Raw genomic sequence first — 21,223 nt, 5'->3', positions numbered from 1 at the left:
GTTTTTCACAAATTATTTGCCACATCTTTAGGAGAGACAGATAGACTGGGAGTTCAAATCAACTAAAGAAACATTGACCGAGAAAATAAAAATAAGCGGTCATTGTATGAAATCCTTCTGTCCCTGTCAACATAAAGATAATAATCATAAACGTAAGAACAAGACATTTTTCTAAGATATAATACACCACACACACACACACACACACACACACACACACACACACACACACACACACTTCAAACGGTACTTTGCCTACTTTATGGAAACAGTCCTCAGTAGTTCATATCTTCAAACAAGGCAAGTCAGAAATTGATCAAAACAATTACAGACCAATAGTTCTGACTTCACTTGTTGGAAAGTTGATGGAAAGAATTGTGCTAAACAGGCTTCTTTATTACCGTAAAAAAAAATACAGTTAATCGAGCAGGTTTCAGAAAAGGGAGAACAGCAGTTGACCACCTAGTTAAAATCACTAACCGGGTCAAACATCAATTTGCACGTAGAAAAATATGTGTCAGCCACTTTCTTTGACATAAGAAAAGCGTATGACCAAGAATGGCATTCACCATCACTCTGTTAAATAAGATCCGTTGGTCTATCAGGTTGTATATTTAACTATTTCAAAGTGTAGTTGTCTTTTAGCAATAGAGTAATCCAAACAAAGGCTGGAAATACTTACTCTAACTCCAGATCACTTGACATATGAACCCCACAAGGATCAGTAATCGCTCCAATACTTTTCAACATCTTGACTTACGATCTTTCACAATCTTTGTCAAATAATCTTGAAAAGGTACAAAACGCAGACGATATACGCATATGGAATAAAATAACAATGAAAAAACATACTCCTTTTAGCTGAATAAATCACTCAACGAGACTATAACAAGAAGAACTAAATAAGCTATATATCGGAAAATGGGTTGACTCTGCAGCCAGAAAAAATCTCGCATGGTTCTAATTAATCCTGGTTATAACCCACACATTATGTACTTTCAAAATAGCTGGGTCAGTAACTGCGTACAAACAAGTTCCATCTGCTGGTTTCCATTGGAAATATTTTATATAACCACCACCTTGTATTTGAAATGGTAAGGAGTTTAATCAGGAGCCCCACTGGCTCTTTGTTGTAATTTTATTGACTGACAAGTCAGTTTGTTTTATTTTGTTTATATATATATATATATATATATATATATATATATATTAATTATATATTTTTTTTTTTATGTGTGTGTGTGTTTTATGGTAATTGAGGAGAGGAGTAACACGGAAAGAAGTAATGATTTAAGGCATGGGTGGGTTGGGGAAAGTGATGGATGTTCGTCTACTATCACAATTGTGGATAGACGTTAAACAAAAGAACGAACGAACGAACACACACACACACACACACACACACACACACACACACACACACACACCTCTCAAGATTTCACAAGTTCAACAATAACTTCGTTGTTATAAAACTTGATGTCCAAAGTTGTTGGTTTTTCCACAACGCTGTGAGTGGGTTAGTTAAAGTCAGTTATGTTTGGCTGGTTGGCTCCTTGGTATTCTGATTAATATTTTGCGACAAAATGTCGTTTCCATTGAAAACACCATTGTTTAACGTAGTTTGTAAAAGACCCTTGAACAGCAACACAAAAACACGGATAATCAGCAAACATCATTCACATGAAATACCCGATAAAAGTATTTAGCATTAGAGTGTTTGATCATCAATAGTTTCAGATTCAGTTTCTCAAGTCCAAGCGTTCACACAAATCCATATACGCTACGGCACATTTGCGGCAAGGCAGATGCCTGACCAGCAGCATAACCCAACACGCTTTGTCAGCCCTTGAGTGCATATACATCTTCATATATTATCTGTGTACCTATCACAGTGGATTTGTGCTACACAATTTCGCCAGAGGACAATACTTTTGTTGCCATGGGTTCTTTTTCAGTGCGCCAAGTGCGTGCTGCACACGGGACCTCGGTTTATCGTTTCATCCGAGTGACTAATCATTCAATTCATCGGAATGAATAATCATCCTAATGACAGCCATCTGGTCATCGATGCATACAACTAAATACATTCACCAATGAGCAAGAAGTACTCACGTCTCGAGTGAGCCAGTCATCTGCTTGTCTGGAAGGTCTGTAGCCAGGCTGCAGAGACCACTGCCACCGTCATTCTGAAAAACGCATTGAAGAAGGAAAATCACTTTGATTAACATTAAAAGACAACAGCTTTCAGATTCCGAGAAACCTTTCGAAATCTGACTTCTTCACCGGCAAAATATCATGCATTCGTGAGAAGCTTGACTCTGTTGTGTCTCCTTCTTCACCCGTTCAAGAACGCGTGTACAGTGGTCCTGTTTTACATTGTTTCCAACCGGTTACTGAAGATTTTGTGAAGAAAGTGTGTCTGAGCGCTTGTCCGAAATCCTGTGAGCTTGACCCTGTCCCGTCTTCTTTGTTGGTTGAATGTATTGATGTTCTACTGCCACATATTACTCATGTCATCAATTCTTCCTTACTGTCTGGTTGTTTCCCTGAAAGCTTCAAATCTGCTGTTGTACGTCCACTCATCAAGAAACCATCTTTGGATCATAATTGTTTGAAAAATTATCGACCTGTCTCTGTCATTTTTATCAAAACTGCTAGAAAAGATCATATTGTCTCAGCTCTTAGCTCATCTGGAGCAGAATGGTTTACTTAATTCCCACCAGTCAGCTTATAGACGTGGTCATAGTTGCGAAACAGCCATTCTTAGAATAGTGAATGATTTGCTTTCGGGATGAGGATAAATTATCTGTTCTCGCTCTCTTAGATTTGTCAGCAGCTTTTGACACTATCGACCACTCTATCCTCTTGAAAAGACTTAAAACTTCTTTTGGTATTCGTGACACTGCACTAGCATGGATCATGTCTTATCTGTCAGATCGTACACATAAAGTGTGTGTAAATGGTACATACTCTAGAGTATCTGCCTTGAAATATGGTGTCCCACAAGGGTCCGTCCTAGGTCCTGTTCTTTTCGTGCTGTATGCGGCTCCTGTGTCGGATGTCATCAGTCATCATGCGATGTCGCATGAGAGCTTTGCTGATGACACACAACTTTATCAGTTGGCTTCCATAGCTGAATTTGATGCACTGGTGACTCAAACACAGGAGTGCATTGCTGGCCTAAAGGACTGGATGACTCTCAACAAGCTGCAATTAAATGATGATAAGACTGAATTTATGATAACCTGTCCAAAGAAGTTTCGTCAACATCCTTCCTTTCCTGACTCTGTTCTGATCAATAGCACACCTGTTTCACTTTCTCCCTCTGTTCGCAGTCTTGGTGTAATCCTGGACCAGTCTCTTTCCTTGCAACAGCACATTTCGAATATCTGTAAAGTTGCCTATTTGGAACTGCGTAGAATCAGCTCTATCCGCCACTATCTCTCAACCGATGCAACCAAGACACTTGTATGCTCTCTGGTTCTCTCAAGATTGGATTACTGCAACTCTCTTTTGGCCGGCCTTCCAAAATACCTGTTAGACAGACTCCAAAGAATTCAGAATAACGCTGCCAGACTCATTTGCAGAGCTTCTAAATTTGACCATGTTTCTCCTCTCCTTCAGTCTCTCCACTGGTTGCCTGTTTCTGATCGAATAGACTATAAGCTATCCACTCTGACCTTTTCTGCAGTCAACGGATCTGGCCCCAAATATCTTTCTGAACTCATCCATATCTATACCCCGTCTCGCCAGCTCCGTTCTTCCTCTGATACTCGACTTCTCAGGATACCTCACGTCAGAAGTAAGACCTATGGACACAGATCGTTTTCTTTTCAATCGCCAAAGACGTGGAACAAGCTCCCTGATAACCTCCGTCATTCTGATTCCCTCGCATCTTTTAAATCTCGTCTCAAAACTCACCTTTTCCCTCAGCAATAAGTTCAATTGTGGCAGGTCCACAACTACATGCATGTATATGAATGTGTATTGTGTGTGCGTGTGTCTATGTAAGTTTGTGCCTGCCTATGTGTGCGTATGTGTTAGGGTAGCTGTTAGATACACATGTATGTTAAAATGTATGTATGCAGTGTGTGTGTGTGTGTGCGTGCGTGCGTATGTCTGTGTGTGTGGTCACATTTTGGTGTGTGTATGCAACATAGATATAATGTTTTATGTTATCAAAAGCGTTTTTGTAAAGCACCTAGAGCAGATTTCTGGATAGTGTGCTATATAGGTATCCATTATTATTATTATTATAACGTTTTTGTATGAAACTCTTTATGAATATCGCGTGATTAGTCTGAAATACAGAATGAAAAAAAATGTCGGTATGAAGTTTTTAATGAAAAGCGAGAGAGTGCTTCATCTTACGTCAGGTTGTAATGAGCACAAGGCCTGATTAAAGTACAGTTATATCAAGAAAGCCTTAACAAATAAAATAAGATGAAACAAATATACAAATATAAATGAACGAATAAAAAGTGTTTCAACTGTCTAGTGCATCCTCTTATTCAAAATGTCAAGACGCTCGTGTTCAAAATGTCAAGACTTTTCGAATATTCTTGATGTGCGTTAACCAATATACGAGTTTCGAATCTTCCACATATTTTCCTAAAACCTTTAAAAAAAAAAAAAAAAAAAACCCAAAAAAAAAAACCAAACAAACAAACAAACATGTACGAATTCTTTCTTTTTTTTTCTTCTTTTTTTTCAATATATACATATATATATATATTTTTATTTATTTTTTTTTTTTTAATTTACCTGTGTGCTAGCTGAATTGGTAGCGTGAGCAGCATTGGCTTGAAGTTATGTACCTTGTGTGTGGAGAGAGTTACCACTCTTTACTATTTGCACACACACACACACACACACACACACACACACACACACACACATATACATATATATATATATATATATATGCAGAGAGAGAGAGATTTTTATTTTTTTAAAATTTTTTTAAGGACAGCTGTGAGGAAATCGAGAGAGAGATCGAGACAGTGACATAAGAAGAGAGACAGAGACAGAGAGACAGAAGGGGTGAGGAGGTGCGGAAGACAGAGCGAGGGGGAGGGGGCAAGACAGCGTTTTGTGAAATACAGGTTTCTCTGTTCTCACATTCAAATTTTAGCGCGATCGATGGCGGTCGTTTTTCGCTCTTCGGGAATCTTCTGTTACAAATAGCCATAACAGCTTTCCCTCCCCGCGCGCACACGAGTTTGTGTGTTTCTCTCTCTCATTTTCTCTCTCTTTCAGTGTGTGTGTGTGTGTATGTGTGTGTTAGATAGACAAAGATATATATATATATATATATACTGTGCATGAGTGTATCTGTGTGTGTATGTGTGTTAGAGAGATAAAGAGAGAGAGAGAGAGACTGTGCCTGTGTGTGGGGGGAGGGGATGGGGGGTGGGAGGGCGTGCGTGTGTGCATGTGTATATATGTGTCTCTGTGCCTGTGTGTGCGTGCGTGTGTTTTTGCGTATGTGTGTGTGTGTATGATTTATTGATATATTCAGAAATAAAAATCGATCTCTGTTTTTTCCACTGATGTTTTCAGATACCCATAGAAGACGTGGAGAGTCCAGCAGTACAGCGCTATCATCGATTCCATGCCAGCCTGCAGTGCCAGCGTGCCGTCTTTCTGTCCGAGACACTCAGCTTTGGCATTAGAGAATGAGAATGGAAGTGGTCTCTTCTGCTGTTGATGCCAAAATGATTTCTGACTGACCTGACTACCATGACCTGGACACGAGAGACCGTCCGCGCTTGAAACAACTTCAGTAATCCTGTTGGAGTTTTTTTTTTTTTTTTACTTTCTGTAACGACGTGCTGTGTTGTGTTGTGTTCCAGGATCTTGTCACACACAAAGCATTTATTACCATCTTTTGTTCTTCAGATAGTGTTTCACGCTCAGCATCCAGTTCCGTCTTAGGGTGACCAATGAATAAAGGCCTTCTCATCAACATCTTTCTGGTTCTGTTGAAGGAATAGTGCAGAACAAATCATCGGTAGGCAGCCTGTTGTGTAAAACGACTCCGTGTTTGAAAACCGCGTAGAGTTTGGTCTCTGACCGGAGACTGTTGCTTTATAAAATTGATATCAATAAAAAAAGATATATATATATATATATATATATATATATCATTCAGCGTCGTCAGCTTGGCAAGATACATTCTGATTCTCTTTTCTCTTTAAGAACAGTCTTCGTTGCATTCAACGTTTTATTCATACAATGTTCTAGTGTTTGTTGAGAGGCCGCTGAGATTAACTCCTTTCTCACAGTAACTCTGCCAGGTGGAGAGTGCATGCAAAGCGCACCATGTGTGCCATAGGGAACACCTCTGTGATGGGGTCCTTGCTGCTCTCCTCCCTGCTGACCTATTCCCACCTGCTGCCCGTCACGCACAAGCACGAGGTCTCCCCCAGGCCTGACCAAGACAGGACGTTTCCACACGACCCTGCAGGACTGGCACGGACGAGGCTCGCGGATCTGGGTCAACACAGACGGTCTCCCAGTTCCTCAGCAAGACTGCCTTCAACTGCCGGTGACAGGAGGTCTTCGGGTGCCCCTGCAGCGCTGTCCTGGCTGGAACCTCGATCTTCAGGAGTGCAGATGGACAGCGTTACGGACATGGCTGGGATCTTATTTCCGTCTCCTAACAATGTCCGAGGAGATGATAGAGCGGTTGACCCCGAGTGTGACGAATTCTGGACGCAAGCCGGAAAACGTAGAGACCACGACGCCACCGCCGCCATGGGATCCGTTTCCAGACATTCACCCGAAGGTGACAAAGGCGCGCTCTCCGTACAACTCTTCGGAAGCTACGGGAAAGGCGGTCCCAGGCGTAACACGCGGCGACCGTCGCTTCACTGGGGTCCGGGTCGTGAAGTCACTGATGTTCCCATGCGTCAAGACCACCGGAACAACGGAGATGGTGCTTTTGTTGCCGGTGGTGCTCGGGATCCACGCGATGGTACCGTTGCAGGAGATGACGCAGGACATCTGTCCTCCAGCGTTGGCGTTGATGGTCCAGAGGGACACAGTGCCAGGGCTGACAGGGGCCGGTATCATGTCCTGGACGACGCCAGAACACAGAAAGAAGATGCCGATACCAGATCTGCCCACAACGTCGATGGCCCCAGAACAAACAGTACCAAGGTGATCTCTCTCTCTCTCTGCATCTGTCTCTCTTTCTTCAAGAGCGCACGCGCGTGTGTGCGTGTGAAAGAGTCAGGGAGATTTATTGCAGAGGCATTAATTCGGTAATCTAATAATGTGCAAGGAACCGTGATCGAATCAATTCCAGTTCACACAAACGGGCGAATATTCTCCTCGTACTCGTACTCTGTGTGTGTGTGTGTGTGTGTGTGTGTGGACCAGATATACCCTCCGGTCCGATTGTCCTGGACAACAAAACCTTCTGCTGGTGGGTAAATGGAAATGCTTTTTTCACTTGTTAGATGTGCAATAATTTTTTCTTACTGCGTCAGTGAAACTGACTGAGCAGTGATCTTTAGGGCAGACCGGTCGCACTTCACTCCTCTCTTTTTCACTTGAACCCCCCACTCCCCCTCTCCTACACACACTCTGGTTTTCTGCAGAATGGAGTCTGAGCAGATCGCTGTCTCACTGAAATATGGCGTTTTCTATGAGTAAAACATGTCAGCGTGGAAGCGCTGAAATGTATCGAGTAGTCTTTAAATAAATGGTGTCAGCGTGGAAACGACAGATCTACTTCCTTGTTTCTCTCTCAGGCGGGTGTCACAATGACACAATGACACAATGGGAAAGAGCGTATTTAGTGTCCCCAGGTAATGATGTATCAATGTACCGGACATATCTGATCAGTGAACAGAGGAATATCCTACATTTTCACACTCCGTGCCTGACAGGTGACCACTGGTCCTCCCCAAGAGCGGCATCAATAATGAAATTTATTCTGAGCAGCCCATCAGGTTTACTGCTACTTCCTAATTGCCAGCTGAAAAAGGGCGATAATCATGAGCCTATGGTCCCAGTCCCCTTCATGATCCCGGCCAAGACCACATAACAAAGCTTCGCATAATCATGCTTCGGTTGATCTGAAAGATCCGTGTATGTCGTTGTCCTGTGCAGTGTGTTTGCATGCAATTAGCCTAAAGCGGGCTCAGACAGAAACCTTCAGCAGATGCACAACTCAAACCAGTTTCGAAATTTGGATTGCCACATTCTGTCTCTAATTCTTGAGTATTGCTGTTATTAAATTTTCTACCGGAAGCTCAAATGATATGAAAGGAACACAGTTTAATTTTAAATCTGGGCTAAAAAATTATTAAAACAAAACAAAACAAAAAAAAACAGTCACGATGGATTTCTCAAGTACTGAATACAGTTTCAGAACAATGAACAAGAAACAAGAGAGGGAGACATTCCGGAGTTCTCACCTTTTTTCATTTCAACATGCATCATTCGCCATCAACTCTCGATTCTGAAATGAAAAGCTGGAGGTTTTTGTTTGTTTGTTTTCTTTTGTTGTTGTTTTTTCCCCCCGAGGGTGCTTACAAACACGTGTTTGTGCATGCGCACGTGTGTGACCTCCGGAATATTTGTGTGCGTGCGCACGATGTAGAGGACATGCTAGGAGTCCGAATTTCCTGAACTTACACAACACATGGACTGTAAGAAGGACAAACCGTGGAAACTATCCCTGTTTGTGGGAAGGAACCCTGACACCTTTACTCGGAGGTTGAGGGGGATGCCGGTGGATGTGTGAACAGACAGAGGATGTGGGACTAGGAGGAGGACAGGGGTGGGAGAGGCTCGGAGCGTCATACCGTACTCTCCAACTCCTACACACGAGCCACGAAAGGTGTAGGGGACGGTACACAGGTTACCCGCCGCTGATGAGTGACTTCCTTCATGAACCGATTGAATCCTGAATATTTCATGTGGTGGAAAATCGGCCTGCCACCTGCGCTCTGCGTCTTCCAAGTGCTGTCACGCCTGTACTGCTTCTCAGTGCACGTACACGGAGCCGGGAAGTGGGAATGTTGGCCTAAGGGTAACGCGTCCACCCAGGAAGCGAGAAAATCTATGCACACTGGTTCGAATCCCACCCTCGCCAGAATGTTCTCCTCCTCCATTAAACTTTGAGTGAAGGTCAGGACCGCTAGACATTTGGATGAGACGATGAACCGAGGTCCCGTGTGCACCATGCACTCGCCAGTATTTTTCTCCTCCTCCACTGGACCTTGAAGTGTTTTGGACGCTAGTCATTTGGGATGACTAAGGTCCCACGGTGTGTAGCATGAACTTAACCCTCGCAAAAGAGCCAACGGCAACAAAAGGGTCATCTGGCAAAAATCTGCAAAAAAAATTCACTCTGACAGGAAAAAGGAAACACACACACACACACAAAACAAAAAACAAAAAAAAACCGGCGCTCTTACTATGGCGACGCGCTCTTTCTGGGGACAGCAGCTCGACTTTCACAAAGAGAAATGCGTTGTGACAAAAATCTAATAGTAATACATATCAATACAACACAAAACAACACGACAAGACACAACACGACACGACACAACAGCGACACAACACACATCGCACAGAATGGGGAGGAAACCGGTGTGAAATCACAGAGTATGCCGAAGACAGTAAGTTTATAGGCAGTCAACGACAAACGAATAAAGCCAGAAAATGTAAGAAAAAAAAAACCCCAAAAAACAACGAAACACACACACACACACACATACACACAGGGAGGTGAGAGGTGGGGGGGGAGGGCTACATATCGATTGCACTTCCCCCGCTCCCTCCTCCTTTCCAAACAATGCGTGTGTGTGTGTGTGTGTGTGTGTGTGTGCGTGCGTGCGTGTAGGGCATATTTTGTGCTTTTTTATGTGGTTATTCATATCTGCAATTTGCAGTTTTGTGCTGGTGTACATAGTTTTTTTGTCTTTCACTTTCATGTCCTCATCATGTGCTTTTGTGTAGTGTAATGCACTATTGTATTCGTATTGTTTCACGTGAGGCGCTTAGAGCCCATTATATGGGGAGTTTCCGCCATATGCGTACAATATATTATTAATATTATCATTAAATACAATGAACAAGCGAAAAACAAAAGTGTGTGTGTGTGTGTGTGTGTGTGTGTATTCGCGCGCGCATGATAAATATAAACTACGAAGAAAGAAACGAAGAAACAAGGTAATCTGCAAAATGAATAAAACAATGGCAAATAAATGTCAAGGCACGTCTCACTCTCTCTCTCTGTAAGTACGCGTGCGTGCGTAAAGAATGAAAAACTCCATGAAACAGTGACACACGAAGAGAGAGAGAGAGGTGGGAGTGAAGAGACACGAGAGAGAGAGAGAGAGAGAGAGAGAGAGAGAGAGAGGTGGGAGTGAAGGGACACGGAGAGAGAGAGAGGGAATGGGGAGGTAGAAGAGGAGACAGACAGACGGACAGACACGCAGAGAGAGAGATAGAGTGTGTTTGTACATGTGTGTTTCCTGGTGTGTATTTCCTGTACATGTGTTTGAAGATTTGTATCTCCTGGTGTATTTGTACAAGTGTATCTCCTGGTGTGTGTGTACATGTGTGTTTCCTGGTGTGTGTGTACATGTGTGTTTCCTGGTGTGTGTGTACATACCCATTTCCTGGTGTGTCTGTACATGTGTTTCCTGATGTGTGTGTGTGTGTGTGTGTGTGTGTGTGTGCATACCCATTTCCTGGTGTGTCTGTACATGTGTGTTTCCTGGTGTGTGTGTGTGTGTGTGTGTGTGTGTGTGTACATACCCATTTCCTGGTGTGTATGTACATACCCATTTCCTGGTCTGTATGTACATACACATTTCCTGGTGTGTGTGTACAGGCAGAAGAGGAGTCTGATCCGGGCGCCGTGATGTACATCATCGTGGTGCTGGTGTTCTACTCCACCGGCGTCATGGTGATGATCGTCCGCTACCTGCGCACGGAGAAGAAAGAGCTGGAGGAGGAGGTGACGCTGGAGAACTTCTTCAAGAACATGCCCGACAAGCGCGTGGAGAAGGAGTACCGGGTCAACCGCATGGCCATCCACGCCTTCCACACCCTCACCTCCATCTCCTACGATGACGACCAGCTGGAGGGCCTGGACCTGGGCTCGGACACGGAAACGGACTCACGGAACCGGAAGCCGTCAGATGCCACGTCATCGCAGCCGTTGCTGGCCAATGATTTATGACGCCAGAAGCGGCGGACGAGGTTCTGCAAGGTGTTCTCCGTGCACTACGAAAACGGAGAAGTGCTGCAGGGAAAGGAGGTCGACTCCGGGTCCAGGCCCAGACTCCAGAAGGCCAACAGCACCGTCAGCAGAAGAGACAACTCCTCCTTGGGTTCCTCGTCCCCGCGTACTACAGACAAGTCCGCAGACCCCAGATTCAAACGTCATTCTTTGCAGTCTCTGGGTGGAGTTCGAAAACCGGGCCGTTCTCTGATGGAGAGACGAAGAGACGTGTGGTGTCGGTCTTTCTCTACCGCCAGTAAAGCCAACGACTCTCCGCCGCCCATACACGAAGCAGATGATGATGACAGTGACAGTGACATAAAAACCGATCACAAGCCGACCGACAGTCCTGACAATGCAAGCAGGAAGTCTCTCAACGAAAACTTACAACTTACAGACACTGAATTGATAGCTGATCCTAATGATGAGAATGATTTTTCAAGAGTTAACTCAGAGTCTACTAAAGGCATAGCTCCTCAGTACAAGAGAGACGCTGACTGCGATAAAAGACTGCTGCTGAAGAGAACAACAGCGCCCAGGCTGATCCACATGAAAGCCGTTTGTGAGTCGCCGTCATCCAGCGTGTCCTCCAGTGAACTCAGTTCGTCTCACGTGGACACAGACACCACCTCTGTCAGTCACTGTCGGTCAACAGGTCACAATGCCCCAAAGGTGGTGAGAACACAGACAATGCCTGGTACTGACTCTCCATCACGAAGATACTCGGACAATGGCACACACTTTCCTCAAGCAGCTTCCATTACTACAGAAAACGAATCTGCAGAAAACTTCGGAACTATCACTTTACACCAGTTACCGTCATGCAGTCCATCTTTCCCCTGCGTGTTGGAGTGCAGTTCTGAGAATGACACGTCACCCGTTTCCCCCATCATATCACCAATAATTACCTCTCACGATACAGTTGTAAACAATTCACCTTTAAGCCCTCGGCAGTCCTTTTCTTTGGCCTCCAGCTCTGATTCGGAAACTTATGTTGAAAATAATCCGTTTGTATCTTATGCTCCGAACGAGGCAAATGTAAAAACTGTCAGTGTGACCAGAGGTTCCTCAGTGGTGAAACAGTTGACAGTGAACAATGATAACAAGTCCAGAACTTTGCCATCCCGTGAACAGTCCACAGGCAGCTGGAGTGATACTGATGACGCTGTGGATGATCAATCGTCTGTCAGTTTGCCCTACATGGTTACTGCTGTGTAGGTAAATGTTTATTGTTCTGGCTTACATCTCTCTCTCTCTTCTCTCTCTCCTGTCAGAAACTTGTTGCCTGAGCTAACCATCACTACTGCAACGATATTTTAAAACGCATGAGTGGTGTAGCATAACAGTTGGTTTTTGTTGTTGTTTTTTTGCACTCGGTGAAAAATGTTATACTGGAATGATGCGTGGTTTCACATTCTGCACTCGGTGAAAACGTTCAACTGAAATGATATGGCACATATATGTATATATCAAAATATGAGCAGTAAATGGTGAGCACCTTGAATGATCTCAGAGGTTGATCTAAAACATCGCTCTGCCAAGAGAAGCTAGCATGCAGCTTTATGTATTAAGATATTTCCTGATGATCTGTAACTTGTGTGTGTTCTAATTTGAAGCAATGAATGGATGTTGTTAAAGATCTGTTGACTGGTCCGCCACTCTTTTGGTGTATTGTGCATTACCATTCACGAGCCGGTTTATCAGTTTTTAGCATTAATATTTTATGGTCTGAGTACAGTTGCTGTATAGCTGTGGACAACTCACCCTTTGTGAAACTCATAACAAAAGGTCAATATTGCATCAAATGTAATTAGAGTTGACATATTTTTTTTAAACACCACAAAACACTCAAACTCAATAAAAGGTCAATACTGTGTCAAATGTTATTTGGAGTTGATAGCTTTGATGGAACTCCACAAAACACTATTAATGAAGTTTATGTTGCATGCTAGACCTTGTAGACAACTCCAGAGTTTAACGAGGAGTATGAGAGTCCTTTTGGACCAAGTATGTAGCTCTTCCCATGCAACACAACAAAGGGAGGAATTTTTTGTGAATGTTTCTTCTTTTTTTTCTGTAGCCAAGAAGTTTGTTTCGCAAGGAGAAGTGGGACATATTCAAATCACTTGCAAAGTTATCATGTATTGGTACTCTAATCCTTTCCCATCGACTGAATTTTGTCTTGCTTTTTCTTTTTTCTTTTTTAAGAAGACCAGTTTCAACTTATCCAATGCAAATACCATAGTATGTTAAACAATGTTTAGTTATCTTTTCTATTTCCGCAAAATCACACACACACACACACACACACACACACACACACACACACACACACACACACACACTGAATGAACAAGTAAATACATCGCGTTACAAACTACGTCCAGTGGGCACCATGAGTTGCGTGTTATGAAATGTTTGGCAAACCCTCGAGAATCTGCCTAATGTTCATATGCATTACCTATGTTCTTACACAATCGGTTTTTCATTCAATTTATACACTGTTTACATATTGCTGTGGTTTTGACTGTACATACATATCTATATGTACCATGTAATCTTAATATGATACACATGTACATATGCAGGAGTTATCAAAAGCTGAAATGTGATATTGAATTTATTACAATTGTTGGTCTACTGTCGGACATAAGTAATGACCAACGAGGTACGTTCGCTTTTTGCCACTCATAACCCACTTTACATGCAAAGACAAACTTTCATTTCTTTACATCAGAGTTCCTTAAAGAAATGTGGGCATGTTCGTTTTCTCCACTCCTGACTCACTTTACCTGCAAACTTTCATTTCTTTACATCAGTGTTCCACGCTACTGCTAACATTCCCTCCTCCCCTTTTTTCGTATTTAAAAACAATACAGAATTGAACATTTTACATGTACAAAGCAATAAGAATCATGCATTCGGTTCGTTGGCGCCAATAACTCTTCCTTTGTTGATGTTAAGCGCCTTCATGATCTGATGCTGAATTCTTAATACACAGTAATAAGTGAATAACACGAGCGGCAAATGAAATGAAATGTAGACCTGTTGCTGAAAGTTGTGTCTCGAAAATTCATCTCGAGTTTTCTTTGCTAAATTTCGTATCGTTTTGGTGTCAGGTGCGTCCGTTAATAAGAAAAATTTGAAACTGAACATGAAAACACCATTATCTTTCTTTCTTTCTTTTTTTTCTAGCTTGAACTACCAAAGTCCTACTGTGATCAGAAATATGTGGAGTTGGTCTGCATGACAGCCGCCAAGCTGAATATAACGTCATTTTTCTTGCGCTTTGATTCACCAATGTTATATTACCTTTTGTATTCTTGTTTGCACATTGGAATATGTGGCATTTAATAGTTTTACCAAATAAACATTTAAAATTTATTCATCAAGTGTATGTGTGCAGGCGCTGTGCGCGTTTGTGAGCGCATGTGACTGTGCGTGGTAGAGTGCATGAATATGTGCGTGAGCACGCGCGCGCGCGCGCGTGTGTATATGAGCGTGATAATGCGTGCTTTTGTGGGGGTGGAAGAGGGAGGGGGGGTGTTTGCGTGTGTCTGGATTGGAGCGTGCGCGTGTGCCACATGGAATGAAATCGCATTGGATCCGCCGATGGTTTGAAGTTTCCACCTCGTTCGTCTTCTTATGTTCTTGTCCGCATTTCGTTGTAGAAGCGTTGATCTTAATTCGTTTCGCAATTTTCCAGACCGTGTGATATCTTTGATCTTCGTAATAAGATTTAACCCGAAGCCTGCCATATCAGCGCTGCATCATGCAGGGTAGGTCACTCTGACTCGGACCCAAACAAGATCTAACTCGAGCTCAAACTTTCCTCTTCCTGGAAACAACTGAAACGCACTGAAGATTAAACTTACTTGTGATGTTCGCAGTTTTCTTGATTTGGACCTTTCATGCATCACTAGTGTGAATAGGGCTTCAAGACAACATCAGACGACCAAATACTCTTGAGCCCAGTTAGGAGGCTCACATTGAATTTGCCCCGAAGATCACACGAGAAATTCCGCTGTTTTGAGGAACGGAACGCGCATGTGTGCAGTGAACAAAAAGAAAAAAAAAGGCCAGTCGTTTGGGGAAGGGATTTTCGGCTAAGGAATATATATATATATATATCGTTTGGGGAAGGGATTTTCGGCTAAGGAATATATATATATATATGAGAGAGCGAGAGAGCAAATTTTCGCTGGAGTACAGCTTTTTCATACTTTTTTTTTTTTTTTTTTTTTTGGTCTCCTGTTTTAGTAACCTAAATTCTGGGACCTATTCAAACGATTTGTGTGTGTGTGTGTGTGTGTGTGCATTTTGCAATGCAGACATACCAGAAATGGTATGTTGTGTGTGCACAATCGACCCTTTTCATGAAGAATAAGCATGATAGGACGCGAAGCGACCCTTACCTTCAACACGAACAACACACTTGCCTCATGCTGCCATGTTTTTCGTTTGCCTTTGCTTGATATGCGGGGCTTGAAAAGGAAAGAGCTGCTCTCTGATTGGAACAAAAGTGGATGAAGGGTTCATTGCAGAGGATTTTTCGGATCGCGTGTGTGTGTCATGTTGTGGTGTGTGTGTGTGCACGCGCGCACAGATGGATAGATCGGGAACAATTCAAATAAATTGAAAAGATATCTGTTGCATTCAGAAAAAAAGTGGAGGAAAAGAGGGAACAATCAAACTGTCGTGCATCAGGAGGGAAAATTGTCGCTAGAAAAAAACAAACAAAACAAACAATAATTAATGCACTCCAATCACTGCAACTCCTGGATTTTATTGAGGCGACTTCCACCACCTCTACTCTTCTTTGAAGGAGAACTCTTTTTTTTCAACCAAACGATTTCATTAACCTCCAACACCCACCAATAAGACCGCAAGCTTGTTATTGGAAACCACATCTTGTAAAAAAAAATATATATATAAAAAGTACAGGCAATCAAATCGTACCGAGCCATATTATACCTTTCCAGGCACGCTCAGTAAAGAAAATACATCTACTCCTACATTGAGATGAGAGGAACGCATGGTCAGCGAGAACGAAACCTTTTGTTGACACACTTTCCTCTTCGAAGTTATCGAATCTCTCTAGGAGCTAAGACTCTTCTATCTTTGTGGAGTCGCAGTTGTCCCCTGGGAAATCACAAATGCAGACACACGCCGTTGGTAAAGATGTATATCTCCGAGTAGCCACAATGAATCATAGATCTAACAATATCCTGCCTTACCCAGCTGTACTGAGCTGAGAATGGATACACTATGGACATACACATGTATATAGTTCAGAGGTTGTAGGAGGGTGGGGGGTAGGATTCGTTTCCAAAGACCCCCACCGTTGTTTCTCCTTCCATGTTTTCCGTCTTTTCCCATCTTTGTGTGTGTGTGTATATATCGCTGTCTTGTACAAGTAGGCTAAACACAAAAAGGGGAGAGGAGGAAGAATGTGTGTGTGTGTGTGTGTGTGTGTGCGCGCGCGCGCACACGTGCAAACATTCTTTCATTGATTTCTGTATGATGACAAAGCGTTGAAGGACTGAAGGACTGAGTGATATGAGAGTACACTACAGTGTGAGACATAGAGAGATAAAGGTACATGAGAGAAGCTGGAAGGCAATTAACATACTTTTTACATTTTCATTCTCTTACATTTTCATTCCATCTTCAGTTCATTCACACACACACACACACAAACACACACAGAGCTGCAACATAAACACACTTTTATAGACTTTTATGTTAGTCTCCCTCATTTATTAATCTGTATACTCCAACAGCCATACAAATGAAATGCTCATTCTTTCCCTGTACACAAGATGAATTTATACTCTGACGTCTGCATATCTCAGTGTCAGGAATCATACAACCTGCACACAGCTGCAGAAATTGATGCATACATATCAAAGCTAAATCAAAGAAAACAGTGTATGGTTATTTACATATCACTAAGTCAAATCAACAATGGTGGCAGAGGCAACAGATGGAAACGCAAGCAAAAACAATTCTTAGAGAACTTGAAAGTCACTGGCTTCCATTACAGCATTTTTATGTTGAAGGAACAAAACAGCAAAGAGACAGTGTTCTTCTCTAGAGCTGCGTAACTCTCAAGAAGTTGATAGCAAGAAAATGTGGTGCTGGTGATAGTTGCAACAGTATTAGCAGGAGTCATAATGAATGCACACATGCACGTGTGTGTGTATGTGTGCACCTGTGTGCGTGTGTATATGTTATTTCAAACGTGTGTGTGTATGTATGTGTGTGCACGTGCATTCATGTGTGTGTATTCATGTACAAAAAGAAAAAAACACACCAGAAATTCACACTAAGCATTACCTCAGCACAGCTCAGACTCAAATTTACACACAAATTAAAATCAAAGCTTACTTCAATACCCATGTACCCAAACAAGAGAAAAGCTGCATCTGTTAAGTCAAACACAGATCAGTCACTGATTCAAATGCATAAGACAAACAAAGCCCAGTGATATAGCATGTGCCTATTATTCTTAGATGTCCGTGTTTATGCATGTCAGCCCAGCAGGAGGAGTTTGTATTATACTCCATGTTTGGTGTTATATATACTTACCATGTCAAACTGATGCAAACTAGGCCTATCGGTTTGCTCTGCTTGGCCAAATTTCGCGTGGCTAACAGTGAAAAGACGAGCAGTCTTGGCCCGGCCCGCTCTCAGCCAATCAAATGCCTCTAAAAGCTATAAGCGCTGAATCATTCCATGGCCATCGAAGAAAATGCCCCATGAGAACCACGGCGGAGACGCGGGGACGGACGGGTGGGCATTCGAGTTTGACATGGTAAGTATATGTAACACCAAACATGGAGTATAATACAAACTCCTCCTTTTGGTGTCATATACTGTACCATGTCAAACTGATGCAGAATTTAAAGCAAATGGAGGAGGGCAACGCCTACTGGTTCGTATGGGGAGCCCTTGTAACTGAGACGGCAGTGTTAGCCGCGACAAAGGAAATCCCCTTGGAACCGTCAGCCCTGGTCATACGGAAATTCCTGAGGTAGAAGTTGATGAAGGGATTCTCAGACCGCCAGAAGGCTGCCTCCAAGACATGCTGCGGTGGCACTGAGTGCTGGAAAGCAGCCGAAGTAGCTATGGCCCGCACTCCGTGTGCTCTGGGATTAAGACAGCTGATATCCCTGTGTGCATGAGAGTAGGCTCTAAGAATGACTTGGGAAAACCAGCGGGAAATGGTGCCTGCAGCGATGTCTTTCTTGTAATTCTCATTGAGGGAGATGAGCAGACGCCTCTGAGAAGAACGCCTATGGCGAGACCTATCCCAACAGCATTTGAGACACCGAACAGGGCAGAGATGCCTATCCTCATCATCTTGGGCAAGAATATCAGACAAAGGTCTGACCCTCAGAGAGGGGGAAAGGACCTCAGGGTCTTGGTTCTTAGCCAGAAACTCTGGAAGGAAACGAATAGTGATGGAACCATCTCTGTGGAAGGCCAGATCTTGTGGCATTCCACTAAGACCATGAATCTCGCTTCTACGACGGCCAGTGGCCAGCAACAGAGGGAAAGTCGTCTTGAGGGTGAGCAAGTCGAAAGGAATAGTCCCCAATGGCTCGAAGGGCTGTTTTCGAATGAAATCCAGCACCAGGAACAAGTCCCAGAGGGGCACTCTTCTGGGGTTTCTAGCTTCCTTAAGAGGTGCACCCCTAGCCACCTCTCTGAGCAGGAAATCCGCTTCAAAGGCGGGACCACCTAGCTGTTTGCATTGTGGTACAGATGGCAGACCTGTACCCTCGCACAGAACTAGCAAAAAGGATGAGAACCGAGGAGCAGTGAGCCAGAAAGTTGGCCAGCTGCATGCTCGTAGGGTTAGTAGGGGGAATGCCCTGAGCTGTACCCCACCACAACCATTTCTTCCAGCGAAAGTCATACAAAGTCTCCGTTCCCTGCCTCCTTGCTCTGGTGACTATGGAGAGGAGGTCAGAGGAGGCACCCCCCTGGGTCAGCGCAGCCGACACAGAGGCCGACCGAGGGGTCGAAGACTTCAATGGTGATGCTGACAGTTCCGACCGCACAGCAGCCATGCGTGCAGGTGGAGCAGTTGAGGATTGGAATGAGGAATACCCGAGCGAGGCTGCCTCAGCAGATGAGATTTGGTTTCGAGTTCCAGGGGTGGAACATGTGTCAGGGACTGAAGGTCTGGAAACCAGGGCTGGGCTGGCCATTTCGGCGCAATGAGGATCAGCTGCGGGCGTTCCAATCTGTCTTTACGTATCACCTTGGACCGAATTGGAAAGGGAGGAAACGCGGAGGCAATCAGACTGCTCCAGTCTAGAGAGAGAGCATCCGTGGCCCACGCTTCTGGGTCAGCGACCGGAGAGACATAAGTGGGGAGTCTCTTGTTGAACTTTGTGGCAAAAAGGTCCACCATCGGCCGAAACCACCGTTCCCACACCCCCTGAAGGGTGTCCTTGTCCAGGGTCCACTCTGTGCGGATGACACTCTTGGACCTGCTGAGAGCATCTGCCAAGATGTTGGCTTTTCCTGCTATGTGTCTCACTGAAAGTGCAATGCCCTTGCTGTGGCACCAACGGAGGAGAGCCTCGGTCCGCAGGGAGAGGTCTGCGGAGTGCGCTCCCCCCCCCCCTTTGTTCACATAACATGCGACCGTCGTCTTGTCCGTGAACAAGCGGATGGTCTTGCCAGTGGCCTCCCCCATGAAGTGCAGGAGAGCCCTGCAAACTGCCTCCAGTTCCAGAACATTGATGTGGCATAGGCGCTCCTCCGGGGACTGAGTCCCTGCTGCATGGAGTGAGTCCATGTGGGCTCCCCAGGCCAGGGAGGAGGCGTCTGTGAAGAGTGCCACCTGAAGAGTAGGTGGGGCTATGGGCACCCCTGTGTCCGAAGAGGGGTGATTAACCACTCTGATGTCACCTCGAGGAACCACTCGCCCAGACATATCTGGGTATCCCATGGCTGAGTGCTCTGGGACCAGCGTAACCTCAGTGCCCTCTGGAGAGGGCGCTAGAGAACCCTGTCCAGGGGAATGAGAGGTGCCATGGACTCCATCATGCCCAGGAGGGAAGAAAGTGTCCACGCTGTTGCTTGGGAGGAACGGCGCAAGTGGCTGAGGAGGCCTGCCAGACGGTCCCAGTGATCTGGCGTCGGAGAGACTATCATGGACCTGCGTGTCGAATCTCATCCCTAAGAAGTAGAAGGACTGACTTGGGGACAGATCGCATTTCTCCTGGTTCATGAGGAAACCCAGTTGGGAGCAAAGGTCTAGAAGTCTGGCCGTATGACTCTGGCACAGGGCCTGCGACTGGGCCAGGATAAGCCAGTCGTCCAGGCACACACAGAGACGAATGGATTCCGAGCTGACGATGGACACCAATTCCCGCACCACCTTGGTAAACAGGAAAGGGGCAAGGGACAGACCAAATGGGAGGGCCGGGAACTGGAACACCTTGTCCCTCCACACGAACCTCAGGTACCGACGGGATGCCGAATGGATGAGGATATGAAAATAAGCATCTTTCATATCGATAGAGGTAGCCCAATCACCTTGTTGGATGGTCTCCCGAATCTGTGCCTGTGTGTCCATCTTGAATTTGATTTTGGGGAGGAATTTGTTGAGGGGGGACAAGTCCAAAACTGGTCTCCACCCTCCCAAGACCTTTGGAATCATGAACAACCGGCCGTAAAAACCGGGGCCCAGGTCCGAGAGTTGAGATATCGCCCCTATGAGGAGTAGGTGTGATATCTCTTTCTCTAAGATGCTCTCCTGCTCCGTTGAGCTGGGCACATAAGGAAGAGTGGATCTTAGAGGGGGTCGGTCCTCCGCCCAAGGCAGCATGTACCCTGACTCTAGCACTGATACAATCCCATTGTTGAGTCCCAGAGCACATCACTGATGTGCATGCCGGGACAAGTTTCCTACTTGGAGGGGCTGAACGACTGGCGGTGCTGAATCGGGGC

General features: G+C 44.5%; 1 protein-coding gene across 1 annotated transcript; it reads left to right on the top strand.

The window, feature by feature from the left end:
* The first annotated feature begins 6,156 nt into the window (after positions 1–6,156).
* On the top strand, positions 6,157–11,209 carry LOC143280485 (uncharacterized). The gene is made up of 2 exons (XM_076585143.1): positions 6,157–7,164; positions 10,859–11,209. Exons 1-2 carry the CDS (start codon positions 6,325–6,327, stop codon positions 11,207–11,209), a joined length of 1,191 nt encoding a protein of 396 aa, XP_076441258.1. The 5' UTR covers positions 6,157–6,324.
* The last annotated feature ends 10,014 nt before the right edge of the window (positions 11,210–21,223 follow it).

The sequence above is a fragment of the Babylonia areolata genome, chromosome 3 (assembly GCF_041734735.1).
Source record: "Babylonia areolata isolate BAREFJ2019XMU chromosome 3, ASM4173473v1, whole genome shotgun sequence".
NCBI lineage: Eukaryota > Metazoa > Mollusca > Gastropoda > Neogastropoda > Buccinidae > Babylonia > Babylonia areolata.
This window is presented reverse-complemented; position numbering and strand designations above follow the sequence as displayed.

Bases quoted from the DNA above. Each gene is read 5' to 3' on its own strand.
- LOC143280485 (XM_076585143.1), top strand. From the start codon at position 6,325: ATGTGTGCCATAGGGAACACCTCTGTGATGGGGTCCTTGCTGCTCTCC. The intron at 7,165-10,858 runs GTGATCTCTCTC...GTGTGTGTACAG, and splicing joins CCAGAACAAACAGTACCAAG to GCAGAAGAGGAGTCTGATCC.